The sequence below is a fragment of the Centrocercus urophasianus genome, unplaced genomic scaffold, assembly GCF_019232065.1.
Source record: "Centrocercus urophasianus isolate 14NV4802_14NV808 unplaced genomic scaffold, USGS_Curo_1.0 seq_12, whole genome shotgun sequence".
Classification (NCBI taxonomy): Eukaryota; Metazoa; Chordata; class Aves; order Galliformes; family Phasianidae; genus Centrocercus; species Centrocercus urophasianus.
In genome coordinates this window covers 8,363,008-8,372,769 of record NW_024884364.1, presented here as the reverse complement: position 1 = coordinate 8,372,769, position 9,762 = coordinate 8,363,008, and the positions used below count along the sequence as shown (strand labels likewise).

The following is a 9,762-nucleotide window of genomic DNA, read 5'->3' as shown; positions in this document are numbered from 1 at the left end:
GCCAGGAGTGGGGCAGAGGCGATGGGATGCGCAGTCACCGCCCGCTCGCCCAGCGCAGCGCTCCGCACCACGCCGCTGCCGCATGACTTCCGGCCTGCGCGTGCAGCGCCGCTCTCCCGGAAGCGGAAGTTCGGTGAGGCGGCGGTTGCGGAGGGGCACCGTTGCCGTGAGGGGCGTGAGACCGTAGCGGAGGGGCCGGGAAGGGCGGGCAAGAGTGAGCCGCCGCCGTTGCCCCTTCCGGCCTTCTCCTCGGTGAAGGTCGCGCCCTCCGCCTTCGCCATGCACCCCGTTTTCCAGAGCAGCCGGCGCGATTTCACCTTCGGACCGTGGAAGCTGAGCGCAGTCTGCACGCACATCATGAAGTCGGCGCAGGCCGAGAGGTGAGGCGGGAGCGGGCGACGTGGGGCCGGGAGCCCGCCTGTGGGAACGGGGTACTCGAGGTACCGCCGCGTCCGGGCTGGGAGATGTCCGAACACAGCGTGCCCAGCACCTCGGGCATCTTATTTTATATTTCTCCCTCCTGAAGAGCATGGGCTGGTTTTGTTTACGGGCGGCTGTCAGAATCTCGTTAACGGTGGTGGAGGTCCGGCCCTCAGCGATCGGGCACCCGCTGAGTGGAAGCGTGATTGTTGTTGATTATCTTTTAAGGCCCGTTAAGATGCTTTTATATGTGGTGCGCACGCTCCTGTAAGCTATTTTATAATAACATAAAGGACTTCATTAAAAATTGATTGTTTGCTTTCTCCTTGCAGCAGTAATTTCCACTGTTGTCGGACCATTGGATGAAACGCTGCTGTGTCAGCATTGAGTGCTTAAATCAGATTTGCTAATGTGGAACTGAACAGTTGAGCTGTTAGGGCCCTAGCTGACCTCGGTGGCAGCTGAGTTTGACAGATTATTCTAGGCTTCAGTTTCCAGAATAAGTATGTGGGGAGCTGTGAAGGAAAACTTCAGTCGTGTTGCCCTCAGTTTTTCTGTTTGTGTGAGGCCACTGTCGTGAAGTTTTACACTTTCTTTTTGCATTATAAGAAGCCAAGTAAACTTCATTTTTTTTCTCTATTATAACAGCATTATGTTTATTTTTTTCAACTGCATATCTGCCTCCAAACGTATGGAATGGTGTTACTAACTCCTGTTTGTATTCTGTGCTCAATACGTACAATAATCTTCACTGTTTTTCCCTAACGATCCCGCAGTTTTTAGTAGTTGCAGGTAAGAAAACTTAAATTGTGTGTTTTACTGATTCCTCTGTAAAGAGGATTCAGCATTCACTTGAGCAATGCCTGTGTTCTGCAGGAGAAGGGCTGTTACTGCAGTACTCCATTTTTTCTGACATGTTTGTGAAGACATTCCACAAAATGCTGTCTCTTAAAAATGAAGATCTTAGGAATCAAGTTCAGGAGAATGTTAACTCTTTTCTTTAAGCAAGAGACAGAGCTGAACTGCTGGTCTAGAACAGGCTACCTGCTGTACGCATCTTTTTTTCTGTTCAGTTTCTTTCAGTGTTAGCTATTTTAAATTAAGCAGTTTCCTCTATAACATTCAGAAATTATCTTTGTCCTTGTAGATGATTTTCAGGGTTGCTGAGATGATCACAATGTGTTGAAAAAGGTAGAAAAGCAAAGGTACAATGGTTATGGGACAAGCTCTTTAATCTTAATGCATGAAGCACCTAGTGGTAGGGAGGGAATGGTGGAGGAGTATAGAGCATATATTTTGCTAAACGTCTGTGTGTGCACAGAGCTGTATGTATAAAAATGATGTAAATAAAAAGTGAGCTGGAATGGCTTTATATTTTCTGTAGGGATTGTATTTATTCTATTCACAAAGTTCAGTTGGTTCCACAGCATTCATGCTTGGAGGTTATGAATACCAGCGTGTGTTTTCTACAAAGCTGGGAAGTCAGTAGAGCAGTAGACTCACAGAATCATAGGATGGCCTGGGTTGAAAAGGACCACAATGATCATCTGGTTTCAACCCCCCTGCTATGTGCAGGGTCACCAACCACCAGACCAGGCTGCCCAGAGCCACATCCAGCCTGGCCTTGAATGCCTCCAGGGATGGGGCATCCACAGCCTCCTTGGGCAACCTGTTCAGTGCATCACCACCTCTGTGTGAAAAGCTTCCTCCTAGTATCTAAGATAAACCTAAAGTACATGTGTGTACTGCACTGTGCTTTTAACATGCTCTGCCATGGTTGTTTTCAGGCTCTGTTTTGTACCAAGGATGGTGGTATGGGCTGCTGTGTAACGAGTTTAAACTTGCTGACAATAAGTACCCTTTCATAAAACTTTCTGACCATCTGCAAAAGTGGTTCTTGGTTCATCCACAGGTTTGTCTGCAGTAGGCTGAAAGCTGCTACTTAATCCTTATCATTTTAATTTTTTTTTTTTAGTCCTTTGTGAGGCTTTTTTACTCTCCTGATGGAGAAGACAAGCTTTAGAAATAACCTTATGGTGGAAAAGTCACTTAGGATCAGTGATTCTGTAATTCGTGTCAAATGATTAACTGGGAAGGTAAAAGTGTTTTTAAGACATACTGATGGTGTATTTTGTCAATTACTGCGGTCTAGAGAATGCTTATGAACAGATTGTTTCCACTCAGCTGTGGCTGACCGATGTCTCCTTATTGGACTGCTTTTTTTCTTCGCAGACTGGCTGAAGAATTACAGATGCCTTCCCTGCCAGAGATGATGTTTGGAGACAATATCTTGAGAATACAGCATGAACGTGGTTTTGGAATTGAGTTCAATGCAACCGATGCTTTAAAATGTGTCAATAATTGCCAAGGTATGATCAAAGTGGCTTGCGCAGAGGAGTGGCAAGAGAGCAGGTACAGTATTTTACCACCACTGGGCAAGTATTGGTGTGTTGTATGCAAAACTGAGATAAAGTAGTTAAAGCAACAGACAACTCCTGAAAACTGTATTGTATTTAGTTCTGCCATTGATGCAATCAGCGTGTGATGGCAGAAATCATTTTGCTTTTTTTTTGCCCTCATCATCCTATCTCAGTTACTCAGTGTCAGCAGCATTTTTCAATTGCTTCCTGGCTTTCTTCAAACTTAGTGCATGTTTAACATGATTTAGTTCTGTTTGTGTTTATTCAAATTCATGGGGGCTTACATGTTACAAGAGTGTGTGTACTGGTGTGTAGAAGTGCAGAATGCTGTAGTTCAACTTCTTAGCCTTAGGACCATAGCAGGCAATCGTGCATGAGAACTTGTTCTGTTTAGTATTTACCAAATGAATGGCAGAGCTCCTAGGAATAAGTCAAGAAGAGAAATGAAAGCTGTCTTGAAAACAGGTAATGTTGTTCATTATTGCTGTGTGTTGTCAGCAGAATAATTTCTGCCTGCTTACTGAAGAAGTGACTGTGAACTACAGACTTTTCAACAGCTCTTAAAAATCTTCGTTTTTGACTCATAAGCCTGAGGCAATGTTAGCAGAGGAGTTTGGGTAATGGTTTTCTAATTCCTTATGATATCAGCTGTTGTGGAAGAACCAATACTGTGTGCTTAAGTCTTGACATCATCAGTCCAGTACAGGCAATACTGCTCTTTTTCTCAGATAGTTAGGACATGAGTGTGGAAATCATAAAACCTTATGTGAGGTTGTAAGTTTTTAATAATTACTACAAAGTGTGCTGTTTTCTTTTTCACTTCTTGAGGAGTGAGACTGAGCACACTAAGGAAGTCGTCAAGCCTTATGATTGGACTTACACAACTGACTACAAAGGAACATTGCTGGGAGATACTGCAACACTAAAGGTAAGTGTTTTTCCCTTGTTGCGTGCTGCTTGCGTGTTGTTCCAGTCAAACACAGAGCACGTTTTTGAAGCTGTCAGTGGGCTTTTATAAATTCTTCATGATTCTTCGTTTCTGACTTCAAAGTGTATCGTGAGGTTTTTCATGTTTCTCATCATATTCTCTTAATCAAATCATAGCTTATTAAAAAAAAAACTTCAAGTTTGATGGGTTTTTTTGTTTTGTTTGTTTTTCAACAGTAGTTCCTCATATTTAAGGGACAGGCCCTCTCTTGACTGTATTTTAAAATAAGGCTGAAGTTCCCAGCTTCTCATTGCTGTGTACAGATTGCTTGCTACTAAGCAGATAATCTGTGTTACTTCACAAGGATTGTGTTGGTTACAGATCACTAGAGTTGCTCTGGAATCAAATGTGCAGCATAAAAGTGAATCTGTCTTGTTGGCTTCTGGTCTTTAGGCGGCAGAGCACAAGATGGAAAAGCTCTGGTTACTTGATTTCTGATTTCTTCATTGGAATTCAGGGTTTGCAGTTGGCTAGAAATGCCAATTGCATAGAAAACTGTTTGCAACCCAGAAGGTCTTAAACGCACATTAAGCATGAGTTGTCTGAATATTTCCACGTTCAGCATGCTGCTGAAGCCTACAAAACCTGTACTCAGATGACTGTTTATTTAGAACTTTCCATTCTTGGTTCTTGCTTTGCTCAATGTTTTCTCTTGGAAAGTTTGGCTTCAATTTTACCTTTGCCTTTTAGAATTTTGGGTGTATTAAGCCCAGTGCTCTGAAAGCTTTTCCCTTTGGGAAGCTAGCAAATGGAGGATTTTAAAGATCAGGACAAACTTTATGCAGTTTGACAGCGAATTAGTGTACTAACTATTCATCTTTTTCTTGAGGTTGTTCCTACGACAGAGCACATAAATACAGAGAAGTTGAAAGCCAGGGAACAAATCATGTTTTTTGAAGAAGTACTTCTGTTTGAAGACGAACTTCATGATCACGGAGTATCAAGTTTGAGTGTAAAAATAGTGAGTACTGAGAGGTGAATACAAGAGGCTTGGTGACCTGATGTAGCATGATGTAGTTACTCCTTTGCATTTTATTCCTTTTAGAATTTAAATTTAAAATGAAAATTTCTTTATTCTTGCTCTTAAAAATAGAGTTATTGAAAACTGTTATATTGAAATCTTCTTTTCGCTTGCTTTGGGGAGCTTGTCAGTTGCTTGTCCATCTTCCTTTCTGCATCCCTAGGCTCCACAGAAACAGCCTGCTCTGCTGCCCAGTGATAGCTGTAGTGTATCGCCAACCTGAGTTACGAGTTTTACTACTGAAAGCTCACTCGTGTACTACATTGTACATTTCTGACACAAGTAAACACGTGGCTAGAGTTAGACTTTGTAATATGCTGAATAGCACGTCTTTATATTTCCAGAGAGTCATGCCTTCCAGCTTTTTTGTGCTGTTGAGGTTTTTCTTGCGAGTTGATGGAGTGCTGATCAGGATGAACGACACGAGGCTTCACCATGAGGTAAGCCCTCATTCACCATTATGACTGTTTTACAGGTGCTCACTTGCAGTATTGCTTTCAGAGAAGAACTGCTGATATTCCTGTACTTCAGTACTGATGCTGTGGGGCATAGAGGTTACCCAAACTGAACTTTCAGATTAATTTTGTTTTGGTGGTGCTGAAGTGTAGCAGCCAAGTGCTAGGTGTTATCAGAGCAGAGTAGCCTATAGCTTATGCTAAATAATGATTAAAATATATGTGTCAGGCACAGAGAGGCAGTACAAGTTAAAAAATAGACAACAGTAGGTGGTGTGATGTTGTTGTTATGGGGTTGGGTGGGTGTTTTTGATTTTGGCTTGTCTAATATTATGACTGCAAGTTTAACCTTGCAGAGAACTACCTATGCTATGCTGAGGTGAAATATCCCATAAATAAGACAGAACATAGCAGGTTTGCTTATTTTGTCCAGCTGATAATGAAGTGATGCAGGAGTTCTGAGAGAAGGCTGACAAACGCATTCAGTCATAGATATTCAAGTTGTTGCATGCAAAAAGGTGACTCTTGGAGAAGATGCCATTCTTTGTCTTTGGGAGTGTGAATGTACGTTTCTGCTGAAGGGCTGTGATCAGTCACATTCAAATGTTTCCTGAATTCAGTGTTTTCACAATGCTGATTTGCACTCTGATAATTTTGTAATGAATTTTTGTAATTCTTTTCCCTTCAGTCTGACAAGGCTTATATGTTGCGAGAATATACATCGAGAGAAAGCAAAATATCGAGTTTAAAGGTATTACATTTTTCATGTTTTCCTGGTCTGCTTTTTAGCATTCTTTTATGGTCCACACAGAAAACACTGTCAGTAATGCTTTGGAAAGGTTGGTAACTTAAGCAGGGGGAAGATCCTTTCGTGTGTGCAGTTTTTATCTTAGGGATTTCAAGGCAGGTTGGCCTTTGTAGATGACTCAGTGGTCACATTTACAATATATGGGTTTGGGTTACTTTTTCTACTTTTCAGTTAACAGCTGTTTTCGTTATTATTTTAGAACTATTCAGTCACAAAATCGGGTAGCGCACTTCCCGTGATGCTGAATTTCAACACTGGCTGTGTGCTCACGACCTGTACTAGAACTCAGAATCTGTTTGCTGCTGCAGATTCATTTGTTTTTTGTCAGAATAATTTCTACAGCTTACCTTAAAACCCAAGCAGTAGCTCAGAATCGTTTGTGGTACATTTCCAGTTGTAGTGTTGACTTATTATTCTTTACCCAATGTATGATTTTTAGGTACTCTCCCTTTTCTCTTCACCTGTAAAATGTAACTAATGTTATACTAATGTTTTGAGGGAATACTTCTGCACGATTATTTTCTCCTTATCATTTTTCAGCAATATGCAATCCCTAATTGAGGCAATTAAATCAGGCGTGATCTTTTTGATAGTTTGGTGGCTTCTGAAATACGGGTAGTTGATCCAGGTTTGGTTTTAACCTCGAACTTCATATTGCTTTTGTGTTCCTTAGATCAGCTTCAGTAGGTAAAGGAGAAAAGAATTCTCAAGTCTGAATGAATTGAAGTTGCAGTGTAATTCCTTGCATGTTAGGGGTATCTGACAGGTTGTACTTAAATAGCTCTACACTTCTTGCTTACAGGATGTTGTTAGAAAGTAGTGCACTCAGTGTAGGTTGTGGTTGTTTTCTTTTGTCCTGACAAATGTCTGTGTGTGAAGCTGCAGGGAAAGATGTTAATGAACTTAGAACAACTAATTTCTTCAAACGCAAAATTAAAATCCACTCAGTTACTGTGCCATATAAATAGCTAAATGCTGCAGTGGACTTCTTCAAACTAAGACTGATGTTGAGATATCAATATCAATTATCATTTGCTCCAGGGAGTGTATAGCAATGGCCAGAAGACATTAAACATGAAATCCTTTGTGGCCGTCCTGGTCTCATCCAAAATTAGACTCTCAAAGAGACAGTGTGCAGCAGTGAAGTCATGAACATTGTAGATGTTCTGGAACGTCTCTGACTTGTGTGTGAAGATAAAATCTGCTGCTTAGAAATATGAAATACTTTTCCCTAACCTACTGATGGCACTCAAGAAGTAAGAGATTGTGTGTGTTATATCTGAAGTAATAATCTAAATTTCTCTGTGCCGTGTGACTTCGAGGTGTTTAAATCAGGTAAAGATCAGCTGTCCGTAAGTATTTGTTTTTTGGAATCTTTTTCCTTCCTTTTTGTTCATTTCATCTAAACTTTTTGCTCCTTAGCATGTGCCACCTTCCCTGTTCACGGAACCTAACGAGATCTCTCAGTATCTACCCATAAAGGAGACAATATGTGAAAAACTAGAATTCCCAGGGACGCTGGAATCTAATAATCCAGAGGCATCACTGGAAACCACGTGTGTTAAGTCAAAATAAATGTGACTTTATATGGACTGAATTAGACTGGAGACGGTGTGATCATGTAGGCATTACTGGGGGGAGGCAGTTTCACTACTAGTGGAATAAAGAATTTGGCTATTTTTTCTGTAGCCCTGAAAAAAAAAAAAAAACAGAACTCATTTCAAGAAGGTTTTGCTAATGTTTGTTCTATCTTGTTTTTTTTGTTTCTTTTAAACCTGTATCTGGAGTTAATGATAGAGCAGTGGTAAATCAGTCTTCAATGGTACTGGACATGGACTTTCACAATGGAAGAGTGTGGGTTCTGCTCATTTCACCAGTGAGGCAGGCCTATTGCCTGGGCCCTCCAACGCAAACGCTTCCATGACAGATTCTGTTAGTCTCGGTATCTGAAGCAGCAATAGTAGTCATAAAATTGGCATAATTTTATTTCTATGAGGTAATCATCTACAGTAAAAATTGATAAACAAAATTCCTCTGCATATGTTTTAAGCTTTCAGTCCTAAGAGATAGATTTTTTTTTTTTTTTTTTTTTTTTTTGCTTGGCTTCTACTTCAAGCTGATAATCCATCGAGTTACTTCTTGGCTGGGGAAAAAGGACATCGATTGTCTTCAATCCCTCCAAGATGCTGGTATTTGCAGTCCGAGAAAGAGGAGCTTATGTAGCTTCAAAAGGATGCTAGCATGTATTCCAGATGCATATTTTTGGTTTATTTAAAATCTCTAAGTTCTGATATCAATAGGAGTGTGATCACATGTGCAGTCACTATTCTAACTTCGCATTTTGTGGATTAAACTTTAAGTAATTCTGTTGCTTTTGGAAACCTTAAATTACATCAATGGTTTGGTCTAAGACTGGGGGAGTTAAACAGCCTTGTCTAAGTTTGCTGCTTACACTCAGTGAAGGGCAGGAAGCTGAGGACTGTAGCAAAAAGCAGGCCTTTTGATTTGACAGGGTCTGATAAGAATGTGTACATTCTGATGTCCTGGACTGTTTTAATTAAAAATCTTCATATTCTACACTGCCTGTCTTCAAACAAGTTTTGGGGGTGGGTTGTTTCAATTAATGATGTCTTTTGAGAAACAGTTTTCATTTAAGACAATGCTGATGTTTTTATTTAAAAAAGAAAAAAAAGAAAAAGAAAAGAAAAAAGTGCTCTACTATTTAAGTGACTGCACTTGTTTCCTAAAGGCTGTAGTGTCAGGACAAAGCATTTATCTGGCTGTAAATGAATGCAGAGTGGAAGCGATCCGTATTTGTCTGGACATAGAATATTATTGAGGTCCCCTCCAGTGGTAGAGGGATGTGAGCGGAGAATGAAAAGGAAGGGAACAACAGAGTGAAGAGAGTTTGTTGGTAGGAGCATATCGGGGCACTTTTCCTATAAGGATTTATTATTTTATGTGCCTTACTGGCTTATAAAAGCGCAGTCTAAAGCCAAAGCTGGCAGTGATTGAGAGGACAGCTGATGTGCCAACACAAAGGAAACTGTATCTGCATTGAGTAATGAAAATTACAGTTTGGGTTTACGCAGTGATGCAATATGAAGCTCCACTGAGCTCAGGTCTAGTTGGGGGGGACCTATGGAACTGACAGCTGATGTTGAGAAGGGTGCTCTGCATGTGTAGTTGATGTGTATTTACCTCCTCCGTAGTATTTACTAATCTGTGACCTATTGATGCAGTTGTCTTGAATGGACTTGAATCCTGAGTATATATCTCTGATAGCCATCTGTTTTGGGTGCTGTGCATTTAAATGGAACACAAACATTGGAGAAATCACAAGGACGCATTTAGAAAGTCAGTTACCACGAAGTAGAACACGGAGCACCACTCCGGCCTCTGTTATGCCGCACAGACGATCAAGAAGCAGCGAGGGAAACTCTGGTACAGCTTCACCAGAGGAAGGTACTGCTGTGGATACGTGATGCTGGGAGGAGGCGCGGGGTGATTCTCCAGCCGTTCTGAAGCGAGCCGAACGTACGGCAGTTTATATTCCCACTTGTATGTTAATAAATAAAATATACCTGACGTTTCACGGCTCTGTTCTCGACTGAGCAAAACAAACTGAAGTAACGGCACGCGCTGCTGCG

The 9,762-nt window shown here is 41.1% G+C and overlaps 1 protein-coding gene across 1 annotated transcript; it reads left to right on the top strand.

Annotated features, from left to right (window-relative positions):
- The first annotated feature begins 158 nt into the window (after positions 1–158).
- On the top strand, positions 159–9,707 carry TIPRL (TOR signaling pathway regulator). Its single transcript, XM_042810733.1, has 7 exons — positions 159–380; positions 2,653–2,832; positions 3,669–3,768; positions 4,658–4,789; positions 5,194–5,289; positions 5,993–6,055; positions 7,535–9,707. The coding sequence occupies exons 1-7, from the start codon at positions 280–282 to the stop codon at positions 7,685–7,687; spliced, it is 825 nt and encodes a 274-aa protein (XP_042666667.1). The 5' UTR covers positions 159–279; the 3' UTR covers positions 7,688–9,707.
- The last annotated feature ends 55 nt before the right edge of the window (positions 9,708–9,762 follow it).

What these genes read in the sequence shown, in the direction of transcription:
- TIPRL (XM_042810733.1), top strand. Translation starts at nt 280, where the DNA reads ATGCACCCCGTTTTCCAGAGCAGCCGGCGCGATTTCACCTTCGGACCG. An exon ending in CAAGTTTGAGTGTAAAAATA is followed by an intron (nt 4,790 to 5,193) that starts GTGAGTACTGAG and finishes TTATATTTCCAG; the next exon opens with AGAGTCATGCCTTCCAGCTT. An exon ending in GCAAAATATCGAGTTTAAAG is followed by an intron (nt 6,056 to 7,534) that starts GTATTACATTTT and finishes TTTGCTCCTTAG; the next exon opens with CATGTGCCACCTTCCCTGTT.